Raw genomic sequence first — 24,418 nt, 5'->3', positions numbered from 1 at the left:
TATATTAATTATTTTAGTGTAATGAATAATAAAATAGTTCATCTCTTAATGTGAGAAATCTGAGACAAATAATAATGGCCTGACTGAGCTGCTAGGACAACCAATTGTGAATGAAGACTCTCCTGGGCAGTCCATGGCATATTAGGAAGCATGGTGGTGCTCGGAGTAGGAAAACTGGAATTTGTATTCTGATTTTTTTCTCTGTCTCAGAAATGAACTCTGAAACTGATGACACACACCTTTAACCCCAGCACTTAGGAGGCAGAGGCAGGTGGATGTGAGTTCAAGACAGCTAGAACTACACAGAGAAACCTTGTCCCCCAAAACTGAAATCAAAGAATGTTTGTTTGTTTGTTTCTTTTTTGTTTTTGTTTTGTGGAAAAGCAGAAACTATGGGATATGTGTACATGCTGGTATACACATAATATATCTTGAGTATATATTGATTTATACGCAGTATATATTCCACACTGTGCATGTTTATTTCTACTCATGCTCTTCCTCCCCCTCACCTCCGTTTTTTTTTTTTTTTTGCCTTCATGGACATTCAGATTGTCAACTGAATTATTTAAAATTATACCCTAAGTTACTCCCTAGGTTCTTCTTATCTTTTTACACACACACACACACACACACACACACACACACACACACACACAATCACTCTTGACTTTGTTTTCCTTTCTGTATCCTCATTTCTTTAACTTATACCATGTTTGCTATGGCAAATGAATGGTGCTCTTTATAAATTGTCTTCTACAAAATGTTATACTGTTATCTCTTGTTCATCCCTTCTTTTTTTTATTGTTTGTATGTGTGTGAGAGAAAGACATGGTCTTGCTGTATAGGTCAGACTGTCCTCAGCTAGGTACATAGGCATATACCAACCACCATGTCCATGCCTCTTCCTGTTTTGTACAGATGCAGCTGAGCTTTGTTAAATGAATGCATACATGTTATTTCTAAGTAGATTCACCCTCTTTTCTTCCTACCATAATTAAATTCCTACTTTCCTGTCACTCTTGAACTTTCTTAGATGCCCTGCTTTGCCCTGAACATTCCTCAGTATTCCTGTACAGGCAGACCTGAGTATTTGAGCATTGATACTTTGAGGCTGCCTTGCAGATGAGCTATTATGTTCATTAGCTGAACAAGGAACCCTTTGAACGGGGGTGTGGAATGAGTGGCACTGCCTGCAGATAAGCAATTCGAGTCTGGTGACATCAGATCATCATCAGTACTCCAGTTTGTGTACCACAGATTGCTTGTTGTTGCTGTGGTCACAATTTTATGTCGTTTTATATGCTAGGCAAGTGCTTTCCTTCTGTATTGCATCCCTTGCCTTCTGCTGATTACTTTATTGAAGTAGATTTTGAATTGATTTTTAAGTACCATGGATACTTGGGTAGAGGGTGGGCATTTTGAAGAGAGCTCTAAACTGACTTCTGTTATATGGGTTTCTGGTTAGAATTATGACTTTGTTCTCCTGTTTCTTTGTAACCTGACTGTTTACTCATTCTCCTCCTTGTCCCCAAAGAAGAACAAACCCCTTTCCCCAAAACAACCTTTCTAAAATGATCTTTTCATCTTGTTTTTGTTTTTCAAATATCTTTAGAATGAATGCCAACTATATATCACAAGAAGTTATTGAATAAAATATAATTGCTATTCATTTCTATTTTAGTTGTCAAGTGGGAATCCTGTATATGAAAAATACTACAGACAGGTAAGATTTCATTATTTGTATTCTTAATTGACCATAAAATATGCTATCAATTGTTGATTATATGCATGTACTTAAGCAGTCACACACACAGAAAAAGCAGTCACTAGATATGTTTGATGTGTTATGCTTTCTATTTTTTGGGCTTTAGCCTCTAGCTTTGAGTACTTGATACTGACTTTGTTTTGAGAGGGTCCTACTAGGTGATCTCCGCTGACCTTTTAGTACATAATCCTGAAGTGGGAACTTAAGGGTTCTTTGGAAAGTCAGTTGTGTTGGATGGTGTTTTGATGGAGCAAACACGTGAAGGAATGTTTTCCTGAAGTAGACACAGATGAAAGAAAGACTAAGGCAGACTCGTGAAGGAACGTTTTGCTGAAGCAGACATAGGAGAAAAGATGTTCTGCTAAAGCAAGCATGTGAAAGGACATGTAATGAAGGATTCTTTGCTACTAACAAACACGTATTGGTCCACCTTGCATTGAGTATTTGAGCTGCATTTGTTGGGACTCTACGGACCGGGCTGATTGGATGCCCACACTGAGGCAAGAGCTGTACTGAGGCAAAGCATGTGGAAGACATGTGATGTTTGATGTTTCAAGTTTTCGCACAGCCAAGAACTTCTCCTGGTGTTCCTACTGATCCTCCTGCTGACTTGAGCCAAGGCTGAGGCTGGCTGTCTCTGCTAGGTTGTGTTACCACAGTAGCTAACCAGACTCTGTATAGAACTGGACTGCTGGTTTATCTGTGAAATGTTTGTGAGTGGTTCGAGCTACCGCTGCCTGCTAACCTCTGAACTGAACTGCTGATTTCCAGACAGCGGAGATGGAGTTGCTCCAAAGAACCTTTCCAAACAGGTCCACTTCACCCTCCGCATCCTTTCTTTCCCACTACCTCTGGTGAGTGGTGGGCAATAAAAGAGGTTAAAGCGTTTAAGGACCACCATTAAAGATAGGATTTAAAAAACTTAAAGTTACATAATCCTATCTCAATCTCCTGTGTGCTGAGATTACAGGCATACACCAGACACTAGCAATTAGTTCTCAGAAAAATGAAAGAGAATTTAGTTACCTTAAATATTAGTGTTAAAAAATCTTTAGAATATTAGACACATTCATTCAGATAAAAATATCCAAATTAATGTGTAAGCCAAAGAGATATAACTATTATATGTTTGTTTGTTTGATGGTTTGGTGGTTGGTTCTTGCTCCATAGTCTGGATGGCCTGGCACATAGTCTGACTTGTCACAACCCTCCTGCACCAGCCTCTAGTGTTGAGATTATAGGTGTGTGCTGTTATACCTGTCTTATTTAAGTAAGTTTTACAGACTGAAAGCGTGGCTGTCACACACATGACTTGAGTATGGGCTGAGGTGTAGCTCTTTGGTAGATTACGTGTTCAGCATACACAAAACCCAAGGTTTAATTCCCAGAACTGCAGAACCAATCAACTAAACAAAACTTGTATCAAGGCTTTTATTAATTAATAAAACTCAGGGAAACATTCAGATATAAAATAAAGAATACAAAAACAAGATGTGATAATATTTGTTAATCCTAGCACTTAAAGGGGGAAGCAAGGGGATCAAGAGTTCAGGATAAGCCTGGGTTACATAATGAGTTTGAAGCCAGTGTGAGCTGTGTGATACCCAACTTTGAAAAGCACTAAAAGTGAAAATGAGAATGTGTGTCCTAGTGATTCATACTCAACCAGAAAATTCATTTGCATGTGTATGGATAAGAATCATTTGCATTCTAACAGAGTTCTATAATTTCTCATTCCACAGTTTAAAGTCTTATTAAAAAACTAACCAGGGGCTGGTGAGATGGCTCAGTGGGTAAGAGCACCCGACTGCTCTTCCGAAGGTCCAGAGTTCAAATCCCAGCAACCACATGGTGGCTCACAACCATCCGTAACAAGATCTGGCGCCCTCTTCTGGAGTGTCTGAAGACAGCTACAGTGTACTTACGTATAATAAATAAATAAATCTTAAAAAACAACAACAACAACAAAAAAACAAAACAAACAAACAAAAAAAACTAACCAGGAACACACACATATTTTAGATCAGATAATGTCCTGATGTTCTAGATGGTTTCAATTACTCATGTTTCTCTCTCTCTCTGTCTCTGTCTCTGTCTCTGTCTCTCAATATTTTTGAGACAGTTTTATGCACCCTAGGCTGGCCTTGAACTCATTAAGTAGCAGAGTATGACCTTGAACTTTTGCCTCTGCCTTCCAAGTGTTGTGATTACAAGTATGTGCTCCTGTGCCCAGTTTCGTTTGCTCATTTCTGTGTACTCATTTCACAGAAAACTTGCATAATTATAGAAAAGATTGGTCTCATTTGGCTTGCTGTCTACCTCATTTTAGCAGATACCAATTAGCCAATACAGAGGTCCCTTTGGTTTTGACTTGTAAGTCTAGGCCTGTATACTACTTAGTAGCTTCTAACTCTAATTCTTAAAAATATGTAGAGTCTGATGTATTTTCAATTTTAAGCACATACATGCACACATTTCTTAAGAGTGGGATTCTTGTTGCTCAAGAAGGTCTTGGACATGAGGGCTCAGGCCATTCTCCTGCCTCTTCCTCATGAGTAGCGGGGATTACATGTATTTGCCACTGTGCTCAATTTGACTTTATGCTTTTTTTGTTTTTTTTTTTTTAAATCTTTTTGATATGAGATTTTAGACTGGACTCAAACCCATGATGGAGTTGAGGATAACTTTGCACTTCTGATCCTCCTGTCTTTACTTCTCAAGTGCTGAGATCACTGTTGTGGACAGCAATGCCCACAACATGCCAGTGTTGGTTATAATTTTTAGAGTCTTGTTGTATAGCTAGACTTCCTTTAAATTTTAGATCCCCCTTCCTGGGCTTCCCCAGTGCTGGGATTGTAGGGAGAATGGGCTGGGGACAATGTGTCATTGTAGCCCAAGATGACCTCAGACTTGCTGTGTACCAGAGGTTGTCCTGAATTGCTGTCGTCCTACCTTTACCTCTGAAATGATAGAGTTACAGGCATTTGCCACCATTGCTGGCTTCATTACTGGCTTTTTATTTTTATGAAACTTTTCTTATTTGTTCTTCTGGCTTTAGGTTAGGATCTAAACCTTGGAAATATTTTTTTTTTTACCATATTTCTAGTTGTTATGAATAAAAGAATTGAGTTTTCCCCAGATATACTAAAGTTCTTAGCTAAACCCCTTAATACTTGTGGTGGTGAAACTTTATAAAACCGACATTTTTCATTCTTTGTGTGTATGTGTGTGTGTGTGTGTGTGTGTGTATGTGTGCATATGAAGGCTAAAGAAGTGCCTTTACTCAGGTGTCCTTCACCTTCTGTTTGAGACAAGATCTGTCTTATTGTGTCTTTGGTCAAATGTGCTAAGCTAGCGGGCCATTGAGCTGGGATCTGGGATCCCCCTGTTTCAGAATCTCTTTTCACCATAGCAGGACTTATAGGTCACCACCATATCCAGCCTTTTACTTGAGTTCATGCATCTATACTCAGGTTCTAAGACTGACAGAGCCATCTCTTCCCTCCCGCCCCCATGCCCAATCTTTCTAGGAGAGATTTATAGATACTGACTCCACATCAAGTCACTATTTTCTACAGATAGCTTGTCCTATCAGAATAAAAGAGAATTGTTCTTAAATATGGCTTTGTATTATATACTTGACTCATTTAATTATGTCCTTTTAAAAAGCCAAAGAAGCCGGGCGTGGTGGCGCACGCCTTTAATCCCAGCACTCGGGAGGCAGAGGCAGGCGGATTTCTGAGTTAAGGCCAGCCTGGTCTACAGAGTGAGTTCCAGGACAGCCAGGGCTACACAGAGAAACCCTGTCTCGAAAAACCAAAACCAAAAAAAAAAAAAAAAAAAAGCCAAAGAAGTTGTTGACTCTTTGTGATTTATTATATTGTCATAAAAAGTTGTCTTTCAGTAAGAATTACTGTCTTGATACTCTGATGTATCAAAGAAATCAGGTCCTATTGGAAAGTGTTTCTATTAGGTTACTAAAGTGGATCCTACTAATTAAGTAATGAGATAGCATTACTAAGAAGAAAAAAAAAGTACTATTTTCACATATTTTTGTATGAGGGTGTACCTTACTGATAGACTGCTTGTTTACTATGCACAAAGCTGAGGGTTCTGCCCCAAGCAGTGGAGGTGAGGTGGGGGTAGGGGTTTAAGGTTTCCCTAGGCAGGTATAGTCGTATACACGGTGATCCAGAACTTGGGAGCTGGAGACAGGATCAGAGTCATCTTCACTTACACTGGAGTTTGATGCAGGCTGAGACAAGAATATCATGAGTTTATGGCTAGCCTGGGTTACATAGTGAGACTCTTGTCTGTAAAAAAAGAGACTTGGGCATTATGGAATACCTGTGATCCCAGCCCTTGGGAAGTGGAGATGGGGTGGGAGAGGGTCAGGAGTTTAAGGTCAGCCTGGGCTACATGAGACTTTGGCTTTTGAAGCAAAAACAAAACAAAACAAAACAAAATAAAACAAAACTAAAACCAAAACGAAGATGAAAAAAGAATAGGGTTTCCCCTATTCTTGCAGTGCCTGCCCAGGTAAAGGCACTTGCTGTAAGAGCCTGGTAACCTGACCTCTACACACATGCCATGCCCCTGCCCCCAGCATATACACAGAGAAATAATTTTCAAAAATTGTTTTAAAAGATTACCCCCCACACCCTCAAAACAACAGAAAAAGAAGAGAAGAGAAAAAGGGAAATGGTGTGAGGCAGGAGGGTCACTTGAGCTGGCTAGTTCAGAGTTAGCTTAGGCAACATAGCAAAAGCTTATCTTTTAAAAAATCAAATAATTCTAATATAGAGCTGCGTATATACATCACAGTAGAGGGTCTACATATGGGAGACCTTGAGCTCAACCTCTAATGCCTGAAAAGTAAAACAAAATCCCAATGCCATGTCAAACAATAAGCACCATTACATTGTAAACAATTTGTTCAGGAGTTTGCTATGGTGTAGTACATCAGCTTCCAGGCTAAAAAGAGGCCAGAGGCCTATTTCAGTGTACTAGTATAGTCTAAAAATTGGATTGGAGAGGTGGCTCAGGAGGTGACAACACTGGTTATTCTTTTCCAGGGGATCTGAGATCAATTTCTAGCACCCATACAGTGGCTCAAAAACATTTGTAACTCCAGCTCCATGGAATCCAATACCCTCTTCTGGCCTCTGTGGGTATTGGGCACATATGTGGTACACAGATATATGTGCAGGCAAAACAACACACACATAAAATAGTTTTTAAAAAGGCATGTGCCCTACCAACCAGGGAGTACACATGGCTCCAGCTGCATATGCAGCAGAGGAAGGCTTTGTCAGGCATTAATGAGAGGACAGGTTCTTGGTCCTATGAAGGCTTGATAGATGCCCCAGTGTAGGGGAATCGAGGGTGGGGAGGCGGGAGTAGGTGGGTGGGTGGAGGAACACCCTCATAGACGCAGGGGGAGAAGGGATTGAATAGGTGGTTTCTAGGGGGTGGTTAAGGGCTAACACTTGAAATGTAAATAAATTTAAAAAATAAATAAAAAAACAAAAAGACATGTGTCATTGTGTCTGCTTTTGTGTGTGTGTGTGTGTGTGTGTTCTTCGAGACAGGGTTTTTCTGCTCTGGCTGCCCTGGAACTCACTTTGTAGACCAGGCTGACCTCAAACTCAGAAATCTGCCTGCCTCTGCCTCCAGAGTGCTGGGATTAAAGGCATGCGCCACCACGCCCAGCTTGTGTCTGCTTTTTATTCTTTTTCTTTTACTATACTGAGAATCAAACATAAGGCTTTATACATGCTAGGTAAGTGCTCTACCACTAAGCTGTATTCTCAGCCCACAAGTCTATTCTTTTTAAGTGTTGAAATTTAAATCCGTTGTGAAGCTATGAAACCTTGTTGAGGACATAGATTGTAGCTTGTAGTTTATAGCAGACAGCCTTTTGCAGGAACCGGGATTATAGAAACTGCCTGTAAGGTGAAGTAAAAGGATGTTCTTAATTTGTTTCTAATGACTGCAAGAATGGAAGATTATAAGATTCCATATTAGGATACAGTATATAAATATTTAATGAATTCAATCTATGTTTTCTTTGAGTGTATTGATATGCTGGGTGTGAATGTTCCTTTTCTGCATGGTTAGGAATGAAGCAGGCAAAGAAAAGTAGGTCTAGAGAGTTCAAGTGCATGTTTCCTGATGCTTTCTGTACTTTCTTCTTCCCCCCAAATTAAAGGATTAGGCAGCTCTGTTTTTTCTTATTTTTATTTTTGCTGAGTGCCTCTGGCCTGTTCTTTCCTGTAGAAGGTATTTTCTTCTTTTGATTCTTTGCTGGTACTGGACTGGGTAGAATACTTTGTGTATTTACAGAAAATTTAGTCTTTTTCTTTTTTTAAAAATTAAATAATTAATTTTATGTACCTGAGTACACTGTCGCTGTCTTCAGACACCAGAAGAGGGCATCAGACACCATTTCAGATGGTTGTGAACCACCATGTGATTGCTGGGAATTGAACTCAACCTCTGGAAGAGCAGTCTGTGTTCTTTACGACTGAGACATCTTTCCATCCCCAAAATTTAGTCTTTTAACTAAACTAGAAACACAACTGGTTCATGAATATCCTAGAATAATATTTCCTTTCCTTTGACTTTTTAAAGATTTACTCTTCATATTTACAAATAGAAATTTAGAAAAATCTTTACAAAAATGGGTTTTGGGTTTTTGTTGTTCTTGTTTTGTTTTCTTGTTTCTTGTGATTGCATTCTGTCTTAAAGGAAAGTCCCCATCAATGACAATGATTTGTTTCTCATAAGTACTAGATAAACTAAATATTTGAACATTGTCATGACTTACTGCTTGGTTTAGAGCTGATATTGCTTTGATTTTTTTTTTTTTAATATTACAGTTCCTAAGAGTAGATATAAAAGCAGTTGATCTAAAACTATTTGAAGAGGCAAATAACATAAACAACTATTCAGTTTGTCAGAAGACCTCAGGAATAACTTTTTTCTTTTATTGGCATTTAAATGACAACCATAAAAATGAGGGGTTAGAAGATCTAGTTCATGTTCTGACTACTCATTTGCTTTCCTGAGCTTGTTTTTTTACTTGGATAATAGACATGAGAGACACGGGTTTTACAAACTGACTCCTGTCTAGATGGCACCATTCTTTTAAGACTCTGCAGAGTCCTTGCCCTTGTTAGCAGAAGGATTCTGGTTCCAGTTCTTATGGTAGGGAGGGGAGACAGAGAAGTAGTGGTAATTTTGGTTTTGTGTTTTATTGTCTGCATCCTGTTTCTATCTTTTCAGGTCGAGGCAGGCAATACTGGAAGGGTGTTGGCGTTAGATGCTGCTGCATTCCTGAAAAAGTCAGGGCTTCCAGACTTGATTCTTGGAAAGGTAGTATGTGTTTATTATAACTAGATTTTGCATGAATATGTAGAAGCATAATGAAACTGCAAGTAGGTTCAGAATGATACAGTCAAGAGACAGACAAGTTAAACTGAGTTATAGAAGCAGTTCAAGTAATAGGATGGGGTGATGGTGTATTAATTTATCCTTTTGAAATTTAAAGTGATGTGGAACATTTTAGAACCATCACATTTGACTAGGATGAAGTGAGGAAGGAATTGTGCATTTGGGTATTGGGAAGAGGCAGTGCAGAGTAGCAAACTTGCTGTCCATTCAGACAGTTGGACCTATCCTTGTTCCTTTTGTAAAGCTGCCCATATTTAATGTACCAAGTAGAGTGACTGAGGGACTGGAAAGAACAGAGGTGGAAAGTCCCTCTTGTGCCAGATTGTTATGCATTACATTGATATATAATAATTAAAAATCTTGAAAAAATTCAATATTAATAATTTTGTGATTCACAGATAAACATTAACTCTCCATAGGGGAAAAAATCATCTTAATAAGAATTAAAATCAGAGTAGTGTGTTTCAGTAGACAGCATTTTATTCAAAGTTAAGCCCTGGGCTAGTGAAAGGACATTTGACTAGAAGTTGGAACTTGGGTTTAATTTTTCCCTCATTCCTTTAATGTTCTTAAGCCAGATCATCTAACCTAGGCCTTCATGTGGTTGAAAGAGTTGCATTGAATAATTTTTAATGATTCTTAGATATGTTTGTATAGATTATAAAGTTACAAATTACAGGGACTTGATTTTTTAAAATGATTTTTGTTAAAATATATATTAAGATTGATTCTGTTTTCCTCCTAAATTTCAGATTTGGGATTTAGCTGACACAGATGGCAAAGGTGTCCTGAGCAAACAAGTAAGATTGACAGATTCATGTGAATTATGTTTTTGGCTAAATTGAAAGAAAAAGTGGCATTTTTTTATTTGTAAGCTAAATATTTGTTTTTCAAGACCATGTGTCCTATCTAATGACTGAACATTTAACCGATAGCTAAAGTTTGGTGACATTGTTTTATGAAGCATATATATATGTATATGTATAATTTGTATCTCATTAATTAAATTTCTTGAATATATGAGATCATAGGTAAACATTGGTTTTATAAGTAAGTGTTAGTATAGATCAGCCCTGACCTTTGAATGGAGTCTTTGGGGGTAATCAAACCTCAATTCTTGTTTTACTTCTTATGTGTAAACAAAGAGTGGTTTACAAGATGGAACTACACTCTAGTTATAAATATATGAAAGTGGCTGTAACCAAAGATATTGAATACCACACACACACACACACACACACACACACACTTTATGTTTGGCTTGTTGAAAGTTTACTATGTCCTGATACTCTTGTTTAGCACCAACTGTGTAAAGCTCATTTTCCCTATGAACATAGCTAAAACAGGGTCAAACTAGAAAAGGATGAGAATAATAATAGATGATAATGTGTATGGGTGTTTTACCTGCACATGTCCTTGTATCACATGTGTGCCTGGTGCCTGCAGGGGGTAGGGCATTGGATCCCCTGGAACTGGAATTGCAGGCAGTTGTAAGATGCCATGTAGGTGCCAGGAATTGAATCCATGTCCTCTGGAAGAGCAGACAGTGCTTTCAATGTTGGAGTCATCTCTGTAGCCCCAAGAACACCCAGGGTTTCAGGACTAGATTATAGTAGTTCTCATTGGAGGTTCTGGGAAGAAGGGCCAGTTTAAGGCACTGAGGACATTGGTACTCAGGTATCGCCCACTCAGTTAGCAAATATTTGTTAGGAGCCAAGCTTTATAAATGGAGAGGTAACAATGACAGATACAGCTCCTCCTAGGAGTTTATAATATAAAAACTTCTTTGCTTGGTAGTACTGGACATTGAGTTTGAGTTGTCTTTGTCATGTCCAGATTGCTAGATATATGGGTCTGTCATTGAAGTTTAAGTTTACATTGAAGGCATAGTGTTTTGTTCTGGAATTTTGAAGAATGATTTGTGTTGAGTTAATCAAAGTTCCGGCCTACAATCATTTATTTGGCTGCATTGTTTTTGGGTTTGTGATAAGCAGAACGTCAAAGCAGAAAAGCACATGAATAAAAGCTTTGCTCACCTCATTTCTGCTGAGAAGGAAAGAGAGGAGAAAAGGCTGGGGTCCCAGTATCTCCTGCAAGGGCTCACCCTCAATGACGTACATAGGCCCTCCCTCTTAAAGTTTTTTCACCTACTGGTAACACCACCCAGGACCATGCCTTTAGCATATGAGCTTGGCATAGTATTAGGGGACAGTTAAGATCCAAACTATAGCAAAGATAATACTTTTTAAAAAAGTGTGTGTTTAGTGTGAATATGTGTGTACATGTTCATGTGTATGTCTGAATACAGATCTGCATATGCCCTGGTGCACGTGTAGATCAAAAGACAACCTCTCTAGTGTTAGTCTTCACTCTCAACCTTGATTGAGGCAGGATTTCTTTGTAGTTTCAGTTGCATATGCCAGGATAGCTAGTCCATAAGCTTCTGCAGATTCCCTTCTCCACCTCTGATCTAGCCATAGCATGCTGGGATTACAAATGTGTACAGGTACATCCAGCTTTATGTGAAACTTCAGACCTCACTCTTGCATGGCAAGCACTTTATCCACTGAGCCATTTCCCCAGCCCAAAGGTAATACTGTTTGAATTATTCTATAAAAGAAAGAAAAGAAACTAGTATTGAGAATTTGTATGACAAAATGACACTTGGTGCTTTCCTCCTACAGAATATTTTTTATTTCATTGCTCCTAATACATTGCAAAGTAGGTATTATTAGACAGCCCTCCTTTTAGGGTTGAATTTTATTTAATTTGCTCAAGTCATTATAGTTTTAGGTAGCAGAGCTAGAATTTAATGGAGAATTATTTCACTTCAGAGCTCATCCACACTGGAGAAATGGAGCTGATTCTTTATGCATAGCTGAAGAATCCCAGCATTGAAAGCTTAGTGGTGCAAACAAAATGTCAGCAGAAGAGACATGGGAAGTCAAAGGAGAGAGAAGTGGGGATGCTTCATGATGCTCCTCAGATGAGATGAGCTTTGAAGCATCATTTTTGCCTGAGCTGCTAAGACTCAGGAGAATGAAGGAGCTAAGGGGTTATTTGTGACTTAGGCAGTAGTTTCTCACTTGTGAGAGTCGAAGTCTGATTACACAGAAACTTCCTGGGTAAATGAGAAAAAAGGAGAGAGAGGAAGAGAAAGTGAGACAGAGGGAAAGAGCAAGACAGAGAGTGAGACAGACACACAGAAGGGGACACACACACACACACACACATACACATACATGCGCGCGTGCGCATGCACACACGCGTGTGTATTTTACTAGAGATAAAACCAAAAAAAAAAAAAAAAAACCCAAGGGTCTGTCATGTATGAGAGACAAGTACTCTACCATTGAGTTACATTTCCAGTCCCAAGGAGAATCTCTTGAAATATTTCAAGAGGCAAATATTGAGTAAAACAGATGGCTTGCAAGTTCAGAAAGGGTTAGGAGTAGGTAAGAAGGGAATAGGTGAGAATGGGCGTGGCTACAAATAATGAAACATTGAATCAGCAACAGGCTTAGGATGTTGAAAAACTGGAAAAAATATTACTGGAATAAAACACTCAGAATGGCTGAAAATAAATTCAGTTTCTTTACATTTCTTTACTTAATAAACTTGAGTTGAGACTTAAAGTATAAGGACTTTTGGTGAAGATTTGTAAATATTTTTAAGTCAAGCAGTTAAAATTATCTTAGATACTGCCCAATTGCTTTCTGTAGTTCTTTTGGAATAGCAGTGATTAGCTCTTGGACTCCTGATTCAATTACAAAATTATATCTCCCAGTCCAGAGTTGACTTTTGATAACAATTAGTTTATTTCATTTTAGGCTTCCCCACTCAAATGAGTCTCAGTTAATAGACAACACTTTTTAGTGAAATTGAATATTCCTTAAAGTATGAATATTCTGTACAGTTTCCACTTTTCATGTACCATAGTATACTTAAACATTTTAATCTATGTTACTTTTTTTAGTAATGGTAATAGATAATAAAAAAATTTTTGTATGTGTCTATTTTCCTCAATTTTAAAGCAAATGTTTTTTAAACGAATATACTGTTATATTTGTTGCTACATAATACTGTGGAATAATTGTGAATTATTTTGTATTTTATATTTTCAAATAATAAAGTAGGCTTATAAGAAGGTAGATTTGGAAAAGAAGCTCCTAACATGTATGCTTTTCTTTGTCAGGAATTCTTTGTTGCTTTACGGCTTGTGGCGTGTGCTCAGAATGGACTGGAAGTTTCACTGAGTAGCCTAAATCTGGCTGTTCCTCCACCAAGATTTGTAAGAAATTATTTTATATGTAAAATTTATTTAATTATAGAGATCAAGGCTGGGGAGATGGCTCATTGGATAGAGTGCTTGCCTTTGTAATCACGAGGGCTGGCGTTCAGATCACTAGAACCAACATAGAAGCTGGATAGGCATAGTGATCTGCTTATAACCCCAGACTTGAGATGAGAGTGGGTTCCCCAAGGCACTCTGGTTAGCTAAAGTAGTGGACTCAGTGAGCTCCGAGCCACATGAGAGACCCTGCCCAAGAAATAAAGTAGAAAGTGAATAAAGACAGCATCTGACGCCAATCTCTGGCCTCCACACAGAAACATACATGTTATCACATGGCTGGAGAGATGGCTCAGTGGCTAAGAGCACTGACTGCTCTTCCAGAGGTCCTGAGTTCAATTCCCAGTAACCACATGGTGACTCACAACCATCTGTAATGGGATTGGATGCCCCCTTCTGGTGTGTCTGAAGACAGCTACAGTGTACTCATATACATTAAATAAATACAACCTAAAAAAATTATATCACATGAATTGAAATAAGTAACATTTTAATTTTTCTACCTTAATCCCTATCACTTAGCTACCTGGTTTTATTTCTTAGTAATTATGGCTGTTACGAGTTTTCTAATGGTAGCATGTTATGTAGTTGATTCTGTACTCTTTAAAACAAACATTTTTTTAGAGATACTTGCATGTTAACATGAACTTTGTATAGTATTTGAATAGTATTTCTTTGTTTATATTTGCTATGATTTATATAAATTCCAGCCAATAGGCATAAAGATAATTTTTTAAGGAAAAGTGCTACAATGAATAGTAATTTTGTTTATATAATTTCCATATGTAGAAAATGTAAAAATAAACTCTCAAGAGTGATTGTCTTAAAAGTTTTTGCATGTATCTCCTGGCAGTGGGCAAAGAGACATTTGTTGGTGTTCTTACATCAGTCAGGGGCAGAGCAGATGGCAGTCCTTTGTTCATCCTGGCTTGATGCTTGGCTTGGTGGCCAAAGCTGTTGCATGCCTGGGGCACATAAGAAAAAGAGGTTTTGCATGTAGGATCTCACTTTTATCAGCAGTTGGTCAGCATGTCAGTTTCCTTGTGCTTATCCTTGTCAGCTTGGTGGCAAGTGGTATGTGAAGTATAAAAAGATTTGTCTTTTTAGCTTATGGGTGAGAGTGATTAATTTTTCTTTCTTTTTCTCTTTTCTTCTTTTTTCTTTTTTCTGAGACAGGATTTTTCTGTGTCCTGGCTGTCTTGGAACTCACTCTATATATTAGAGTGGCCTTGAACTCAGAGATCTGCCTGCCTCTGCCTCCCCAGTGTTGGGATCCAAGGCACCACCACTACCACCACCTGGCTGATTAGTTCCTAAGATACTGAATGGCTTATATTCCACTTATGGGAATGTCTAATTTTCTTCCTGAATTCTAGAGGTTCTTTAAAAGTTAGGAAGTTAACTCTCCATCCATATCATTTGCAAATATACTCTTCCAATTTGTCATTTGTCTTTTATTGGGCTATATTATTTACCCCTGTATAACAAAATTGGTTTTTTTTTTTGTTTTTTTTTTTGTTTTGTTTTGTTTTGTTTTGTTTTGTTTTTCGAGACAGGGTTTCTCTGTATAGCCCTAGCTATCCTGGAACTCACTTTGTAGACCAGGCTGACCTCGAACCCAGGAATCAGCCTGCCTCTGCCTCCCAAGTGCTGGGATTAAAGGCGTGCGCCACCTCCACCCGCCTAACAAAATTGTTTTATGTAAACAAATTGTCAAGCTAAAAGTGATTGTTTCTTTTTCTATATTTGTTATTCCTGATGGAGGTATGAGTAGATTCAAGTTCATTCTTTTAGGATAACTACTGAATATAACTACTGAATAGGGTTAATAAAATGTACTGAATAATCAGTCTTTTTCATACCAATTTCAAATGCCACATCAGGGATGACCTAAATTTGCATATGCATGTTGATGATTTTATGGATTTTTCTGTTCTTAATTATTGATCTTTTTATCTGTGTGCTGATTTTTACAATGTTTTGGTTATCATTGTTTGGGAAATTATATATGATACAGTTATCTCTACTTCAAACTCTACTCCAAACTTTCTTAGAATTTTAATGGATTTCGTTTTAATTTTAAATTTAATTTTGGTGCTGCTGGAGCTAAACCCAGGGCCTTACACCTACTGGTTTTATCACTGAGGTATCTCCAACCCCTCTGTTTTTAAATTTAGTATTTTAGAATTATTAAGGCTTTTAACTTCAGGGGGCTAGAGAGATGGCTTAGTAGTAAAGAACACTGGCTTCTCTTCCAGAGGACTCAGGTTTGATTTTTAGCACGCACATGGTGGCTTACAACTGTCTGTAACTCCAGTTATTGGGGATTCAACATACTTTTCTGGTACATGGGCACCAGTCATACATGTGGTACACAAACATATATGTAGGCAAAACAACTGTACACATAAAATAAACTAATAAGGTAAAAATACTAACCAGTTTTGAGAATATGTATTTCTCTGTTTAGATATGACTTACAAGGGTGCCATAGGTATTTGTTGCCTAGATATAATTATAGGGATTTTTCACATGTATTTACCTGTATTCAGCCATGTAAAAATAAAAACTTGAGTGTGCTGTCATTAGGTATCATGACAAGGAACTTACAAGTGCTAAATGAGCTTGGTTTTTTAGTCCGATTTTCCCCCCATAATACTGGGGGAAAGGTTGTAAGTATTTTTGTTAACATTCAGAATAGATGCCTATTATCTTACTCTTAGTTGTAGAAGAAATTCTATAGTTATGTGTTTTAAGTGTTGTTCCACTGTGAAGTAGTTTGGCAAAATGAAAATGTTTTTATTTCAGTGGACAATAGATGAAGGTCTAATTAAAGTAAAAAACAGTTTTGGTATCCAGCATTTTACACAAATATATTTAAATACAAAAACTACATTTTCTTCATTGATTATTAGCATGAGGACTTCAAAAGGTCATTGTTCCTTTATTTCCTAGCATGACTCCAGCAGTCCATTGCTAACCAGTGGGACCTCAGTTGCTGAGCTCCCGTGGGCTGTAAAGGTAAGGAAGTTTCTTGCATCTCCTTTGCTTCCTACTTATAAACACCTTTCTCCCGGCCTTCAAAATATATTGTTCTGCACTGGACTTTCATATGCATGTTCAGAGAGTATAGGAAATTCAGAAAATACTGAAATTAAAAAACTTGAGGAATGCCTTAGCTCTTAGAGATTTTGTGACATTTAAAAAACCATTTTCTTTCAAGGAACTGAAAGATAGAGTATCACTCGTGATGTGTTACTTTGTTGCTGTAGGTCTGTTTGAGGGACTAGGTGATCTTCAAAGCATCCCATCTCTGGCTTTGATTCTAACTCAACAGCCGAGAAAGGAAACATAGTGTTTAAACTAGTCTTTAGTAGAGACACTTTGAAATTATTTAATATATTTTGATGAGAATGTTTTTTAAAAAATGTTACCTTATAATCTGTTATTTGAGGATTTGATTCTTATATGTGCAGTTAAATCCTTTTCATGATTATTTAACTTGTCATCTTTTTTTTCATATTGTAGTCTGAAGATAAAGCCAAATATGATGCAATTTTTGACAGTTTAAGCCCAGTGGATGGATTTTTGTCTGGTGATAAAGTGAAACCAGTGTTGCTCAACTCTAAGTTACCTGTGGAAATCCTTGGAAGAGTAAGATAGCAAACTTCAAATGTAGTTTGTTTGTTTGTTTGTTTGTTTGTTTGGAAACATTCTTAATGTATATCACAGGCTGGCTTAGAACTCATGAACCTCTTGCCTGAGCCTCATAAGTGCTAGGATTACAGTATTATACTAGATACAGTTATTATATATTCTAATTTTATATTTACCAGGAGCACTAATGTAATATATACAGATCTTATTAAAGTTGTATCAGTATAGAATTTTTGTATTTGTAACATGTAATTTGTTGTCATTGTATTTCTGGTTTTAACTGTTCCCTATAAAATATGAGTGGTTAGATTTAGTTATATCTGTAAAGTCCATTAAGCATATTTATATCTTCATGTATATGTGAATGATCCAGTTTTTTGAAAAATTCTAAGGGCCATCTTTATTTTTAATTTTTAATTGTGTGTGTGTGTGTGTGTGTGTGTGTATGGTGTGTATACCGATGAGTACAGACCAAGTATGGGATCCCTTGGATTTGGGTTACAGGAAGCTGTGAACCACACTGTAGGTACAGAGAATTAATTCAAGTCCCCTGGAAGAGCACGGATGCTTGTAACTGCCATCTCTCCAAGCCCAGACCATCTGTATTTTATGTTTTCTACCTTATGCTATGTACTATAGGATTTTGTTTTAAGGAATATGAAATCACAGATTTTGTTCTCTGACTAGACTTTTCATTTTTTTTTTCTCTAGATGTATGTGGACCTTTAATTCTTTGATCTCACTAAGACTTAAATCCTGGGCTCCTTTATTTCTCCTCTGTCTTTTTTTAAATTGCACCTTAATTAATTAATGTGTGTGTGTGCCACAGTATGCCATTATGAAAATTAGGGGACAATTTGAGGGACTTGGTTCACTCCTACCATGTGAGTCCTGGAGATAGAATTAGCTCAGTTTGTTCAGTTTGGCACCCCTTCGTTTGTTTGGGCTGAAACTTGAAGACATGGGTATCCTAAAGCAGGGTAAGAGAGTTCTACATGCTCCAGTAGCTTCAGGAGGAGCAGTGGACTCCAGTGGGCCCAGGAACATATGATATGAGGGAAAGTTCCATGTTTTAGAAAAGAAACTGTGATTATCTCCTTAGATGCAGAAATTTTAACAAAATTTATTTCTCTACATGATAAAAGTCCCAAGGAATCTAGGGATACATGGGAGTTTTCACAACATAATGAAGGCAATACACAACAAGCCCACAGCTAACATCTTGCTAAGTGGAAAAAACACAAAGCATTTCTGTTAAACTTAGATGTGAGGAAAGGATATCCCAGGCTGTTCTGGAACTCAATATCAATATGTACACCAGGCTAGCCTCAAACTCACAGAGATCCACCTGCTAATGCTTTTCAAGGCAGTGTGAGATTCCAATTTTCTTGCTTTAAACTAACCTTCTAATAACTTCGCATTGCAACTAAGACAAAGTCCAGATTCCTTTTAAGATAGTTAACCTCAGACACTCTCATACTCCATTAGTATACTTCCTCTGCCTGTCCCTAAAGAATACATAAAGAGCATTAATTGTTCTCACTTTCCCTTTTTTAAGGTTTGGGAGTTGAGTGATATTGACCACGATGGAAAGCTGGACAGAGATGAGTTTGCAGTTGTAAGTAACTAGATGTTCTTAAAGTGTAAAATACTATCATATGACAGCCTTCTCACACCCACACCTCCTGACAGCTTATTAAAACAGTGCTTGAGTTTACGATCTGCCTTCGTGCTTAAATTACAGTGTGTGTCATCTGTCTTGGGAAATAGTTCCCATTTTAATTTATCCTTAGACTATGCCCATCAGATCGTAGTTACTAATGTCTTTAGAATTTATTTGGTTGAGTGCATATATTTAATGGGTAAGAGAATGTATATGTTTTGCCATCATTTTTTTCCCTCACTGCATAGGAAAGATACTCAGTTAATGTGCAATAAAAATGATGGATATTTAAAAATCCTTATATTGATCTTATGTCCACTGAAAGTTAATATTGCTTAAAACACAAAGAGAAAAACCACTTAAAGAAAGTCAGTAGTTGGTATTAATCCCAAACTAAGTCCTTTCCTTCTCTGACACCCTGTGTAACTTTAGCCTTGTTTGTGATGATTTATTTACTTACTTAATTCTTTTAATTTTTTATTATTTTTAATTTTTATTAGATTTTTCTTTATTTACATTTCAAATTTTAATCCCTTTCCCCATTTCTCCTCTGAACCCCCCCATCCCATACCCTTCCCCCTGCTCACTAACCCACCCACTCCCGCTTCTCTGTCCTGGCATTCCTCTACACTAGGTCATAGAGCCTTCACAAGACCAAGGGCCTCTCCTCTCATTGATGTCCCACAAGGCCATACTCTGCTACATACTTGGCTAGAGCCTTGAGTCCCTCCATGCATACTCTTTGGTTGGTGGTTTAATCCCTGGGAGCTCTGGGGGTACTGGTTGGCTCATATTGTTATTCCTCCTATGTGGTTGCAAACCCCTTCAGCTCCTTGGGTCCTTTCTCTAGCTCCTCCATTGAGGATTTTTTTTTTTTGAGAGAGAGAAAGTTTCTCTGTGTATCTTTAGTTGTCCTGGAATTTATCCTGTATACCAGGCTGGCCTTGAACTCAAGAGTATCACCTATCTCTGCCTCCCAAGTGCTGGGATTAAAATCTGTCACCATCACTGCCCAGCCTAGTTTTATTTTTAAATAAAGATATCCTAAAGCTTTTTAGTTTAGTGTCTTTATGTATTTCTGTACTCACATAGTATAGCTTGAAAACTGTTGTTTCTCTCCACACACACACAGGGACACACAAGGCACATGGGTTGGGGGGGGGGGGATGTACATCATTTGACCTGGTTGCTGTTGTTTTAGTTGCAGTCTGTATAGGATAGAGTACAGTATAGTAAGAGAACAAGATCATAGTCCAGCAATACTAAAATTATTCTGTTCATCTTTAGGATTTTGGTGAACAAAATTTTGGCTTTAGTTTTGTCAGGGAAACTATTTTTAAGAAACATGAAATTGGTAACTTTTTCAACTTTCAGAAAAAAATGTGTTGTCTATTGGCAGCAGATGGCAAGCATTGCTTTTTTTTTTTGTTCAGTGTCCACTTTTCCAGGAAATGACTTCATTTGCAGCAAGAATGCTGACCTTGATATGTGTGCTAGTCACTCTGTTAGCAAAGTGCCAGCCTAGTACTACAGATACTCTGAATTTGGCTGCAAAGGGTGTACTGGATAGATTGTTTCTTTCTGAAGCTTCAAGTTTTTGGAGACATAGGGTTCATGTGTTTCCAAACTGACATTGAATTCTTTTTTTTTTTTTATTTTATTTTTTTTTTATTTTTTATTTTTTTTTTAAAGGTTTATTTATTATATGTAAGTACACCGTAGCTGTCTTCAGACACTCCAGAAGAGGGCGCCAGATCTCGTTACGGATGGTTGTGAGCCACCATGTGGTTGCTGGGATTTGAACTCTGGACCTTCGGAAGAGCAGTCGGGTGCTCTTACCCACTGAGCCATCTCGCCAGCCCGACATTGAATTCTTAACTGTTTGGCCAGTTTGTGGTAAAGGCTTGGTTTTGCTATCCCTGGATACACAGCCCCAGAGAACTTGTTAGAAATGCAGATTCTCTGACTCAGTGCCAGCTTTACTGATTCCAGAATTCCAGGAAATTCTGATGTGCACTAAAGTCTGGGTCCACAGGTCAGGTCAGATTTAGCTTTTCCAATTATAAAGGAAAGAATGATAGTCAAAATTATCACACAGATGCTATTGTTAATATTGTAGCTAGGGAGTTCTTGGTTTGTATCATATACATTTATATATAATATTATATAAACATTTTAGTGTCTATATAGATATATAGATATTAAAAAAGTTCTTTTTTGAGACAGACTCTCATATAACCTAGGCTGGGCTCAAACTCAGTTCTCTGCTGCCTGGTCCTGAGTAATGGGGTTATAGGCATGTAACACCAATGGTGTAGTCTATACAGTAGCCTATGCCATCTTTAAAATATTGTATTAGTCAAGTTAGCATCCCTGAGCTGCAGTTTTTTCATTTATAAAATATTAGCCATCATATAAATTGTGGGTCACAATTGTATTGAGTACTCAGTCAGTACTGATTTGAAAATTCTATAAAACTCAAATTTAGGAGTTAAGATAGTTGCCCAATGCAAATTTCCTTTGAGAGAACTATAATTTTCAGTGGGAGAAAATCAAGAAATAATGCACCCACTCTCAGTTGCAATGGAAATCCTTCTTGAGGTTAAAGATATTGTCTATTTTTCTTTTATTATATAGTTTTCTTTTTTTAAAAGCCATAAAATTTCATCCTCTGAGAGTATGAAAGGTATCTTTAACATGGAGAAGTTACAATGTTTTACAGTAAATATTCTACAGACAGTAAGCTTTTAAAATATATATATATACTTTAGATATTTAAAATATTTTAAGGTAGGTGATACATTCTAATCATTCAAAATTAAACAAGAAGATAGTGAAAAAAAAAACATCCATCTCTGCCCTCAACTGTTGTAGTCTTCTCTGACCAGCTACTTTTCTTACTTTCTGGTTTATCCTTGAATTTTCCTGGTCCAAATGTACAAAAATTGTGAATAATTATTTGCTCTTTACCACAGAAGATAACACCACACAAACACACATGCACGCACACATATATTGGAGGTATGTGTTCAACGCTGTATTTTTTTATGTTATTATTGTGCTTTAGATTCTTGGACTTATTTTCTCATAGAATACATTGTGATTTTTTTTTTCTGGTATATTGTTTTTTGAGACTGAATACAATGGATTGCTTCCAATTTAAGTATGTAATTTGGTAAATATCGAAAATTACATATTCATGAAGACAATACCATAATGCTTTCCTATGATTTGTTTGTTTGTCTGTTTTGTTTTGTTTTTGAGACAGGATTTCTCTGTATAGCCCTGGCTGTCCTAAAACTCACTCTGTAGACCGGGTTGGCCTTGAACTCAGAAATCCACTTGCCTCTGCCTCATGAGTACTGGGACTAAAGGAGTATGCTTTCCCAACCTAGCTTCATTATTTTTAAAAAATTATTGTTTCATAGTTTTTTATTATATAGGTATACTATCACTTTAGTGTTAGTCTTTTATTGATGGACAGGTGCTGTTGCAGCCAATTGTTATGGTTAATAATCTTTTTTCAGGCAGCATTTCATATGGAAAATAAATGTAAGTATTGATTTCCAGATGTGAGATTGTTTAGCCAAAGGGAAGAGTGTATTTGCAATTTGGTGATCAGTTGGTCCTTCAAAAGGATATTACTGATTTGAAAACAATAGTTTTCCCTCTATAGTCTTTTCAATTTCTTGGCTGGGGTTCATGTAATGAAAGACATGTTCTCAAAAGAAAACTGTTTATTTTATGTATAATTTATATTTACTTGGGAGACAATTTGAGGAAAGAAAAACTTTCCAAGAAGTGGCATAAAACTTAGGCTTATTACAGTGTCTTCAACACATGTAGAGGTTTAGGTAAATGAGAAGGCAAAGAAAAAGGCCTCAGACACTAGAATGCACAAATTACAAAAAGGTACCAAATGGTAGATAGCAGTGACAGTGGATAGATAGTAACAGCAGAAACCGATAACAGCTAGAGTAACGCCTCTTCTGTGAGTGCTTCTGATGCACCATCTCCATGCTGTGTAACGTTAGGTGAGACTGTGGCTCACACATGTAGCCCCAGCACTTGAGAACTAAGGGGAGTTTAAGGCAAAGTTATCTTGTGTCTTGCCCAGTTGCCCTCTGTTCCAAATAATCCTGCCACAGTGGCACTTCTTACCTTTGGTGCTCACTAGCAGTGTCTGACAGTGCCTCTTTTTCTAGAGTTCACCTCCCAAGTACATTATGAAACTTGGGATTCTTGCCACTTAGGCAAAATGTTAACCCACTATAATTTTAACCTGTAGTTTTAGTGTAGGGGTAAAATTGAGTATGGCTTTTATATGTTAAACGATGGGCTATTTGTGATGTTCATTTGGGTCGGGGGCATAAATTAGTTGTTCATATTTTTTGTTCATCTTCCTATTGGACTTAAATTTATGGTCTGTTAATTTCTAGGAGCATTTTGTATATTAGGAGATTTCTTTATAGACAGCATTTTCTACTCAAATTCTCATATTCTTTGCTATTACAAGAACTTCAATTGAAGGGTGTACCTCTTAAATTTTTGCTACTGAATATTTCTTCCTAAGAATTATTTAGCTTTGAGTTTTTTATTTTTCTTCCTCTTTCCTTTTCATTCTTCCTCTTTTCTCCTCTGTTTTCTTTCAACTTTTCTTTAAGAAGATTTAAGATGAGGCCATGGTGGCTCACAACTTTAATCTCTGTACTCTGGAGGCAGAAGTAGGCAGATCTCTGAGTTTGAGGCCAGCCTGGTGTACAGAGCAAGTTCCAGGACAGCCAGGGCTACACAAAGAAACCCTGTCTCTAAAAACCAAAAACAATAAAGAAACACACACACACACACACACACACATATGTATGTGTGTGTGTGTGTGTGTGTATATATATATATATATATATATATAAAATGATTTGTGGTTGAACAGGGCTTAACTCAGTGAATGAATTTTGTACTAATTTAAAAATAATATTTGATTTCATTTTGTTCATCTTTAAGGCCATGTTTTTGGTATACTGTGCACTGGAGAAAGAACCTGTGCCAATGTCCTTGCCTCCAGCCTTGGTGCCACCTTCTAAGAGAAAAACGGTCAGTATATCAGGCTCCAAGTGGGTGCTCCCCTCTTCAGCAGCCAAGGAATCTTACCACTCCTTACCACCTGTAGGCATTTCACCTACCAAAGCACCATTAAGACAGGTAGAAATCTATCGGTGTTCAAGGATTTTGCTCTAACAAAAGTGCATGAATATGATTGATAAAGATAGCAGGTGCAGTCAAAGATGCTGCACTCTTCTAGTTAAACCCGTATGACATGATGCCCAGAGGAGGCAGGTGCTCCTTAGGTCCTGTGGATGTTTAACTGGCTTTGCCTTCATCTATCAGAGATTTAAGATGGAAATGGAAGATACTGTGTGCTAACATGCATGCTTGCCCTGTCATAATAATTGTTTTTAATCTGTAGTTAACTCTTGATTCTTCAGATCAGGTTATTAATTCTGATTGATTCTTACTTCCTCTGATC

General features: G+C 37.4%; 1 protein-coding gene and 1 non-coding gene across 5 annotated transcripts in view; both read left to right on the top strand.

The window, feature by feature from the left end:
- Positions 1 to 24,418, top strand: part of Eps15 (epidermal growth factor receptor pathway substrate 15) — a 101,368-nt gene that overhangs the window by 18,611 nt on the left and 58,339 nt on the right. For 3 of the 4 annotated variants that reach the window (XM_085839093.1, XM_085839094.1, XM_085839092.1), the window contains exons 2-9: positions 1,685 to 1,726; positions 9,056 to 9,145; positions 9,976 to 10,023; positions 13,419 to 13,514; positions 16,530 to 16,595; positions 17,103 to 17,228; positions 18,790 to 18,849; positions 23,896 to 24,093. In XM_085839093.1, coding sequence (XP_085695219.1) covers positions 1,685 to 1,726; positions 9,056 to 9,145; positions 9,976 to 10,023; positions 13,419 to 13,514; positions 16,530 to 16,595; positions 17,103 to 17,228; positions 18,790 to 18,849; positions 23,896 to 24,093 — 726 coding nt within the window. The remainder of the gene's footprint in view (positions 1 to 1,684; positions 1,727 to 9,055; positions 9,146 to 9,975; positions 10,024 to 13,418; positions 13,515 to 16,529; positions 16,596 to 17,102; positions 17,229 to 18,789; positions 18,850 to 23,895; positions 24,094 to 24,418) is intronic. The other variant, XM_021160620.3, reaches the window with a different exon arrangement.
- Positions 14,416 to 14,552, top strand: LOC115030982 (small nucleolar RNA SNORA48). The gene has a single exon (XR_003836575.1). It is a non-coding gene; the product is annotated as a small nucleolar RNA SNORA48 (small nucleolar RNA).

This window comes from Mus caroli, unplaced genomic scaffold, assembly GCF_978045245.1.
Source record: "Mus caroli unplaced genomic scaffold, Mus_caroli_1 scaffold_6, whole genome shotgun sequence".
NCBI classification, from domain to species: Eukaryota; Metazoa; Chordata; class Mammalia; order Rodentia; family Muridae; genus Mus; species Mus caroli.
The sequence above is the reverse complement of the archived record's forward strand: the minus strand, read 5'-3'. Positions and strand labels throughout refer to the sequence as shown.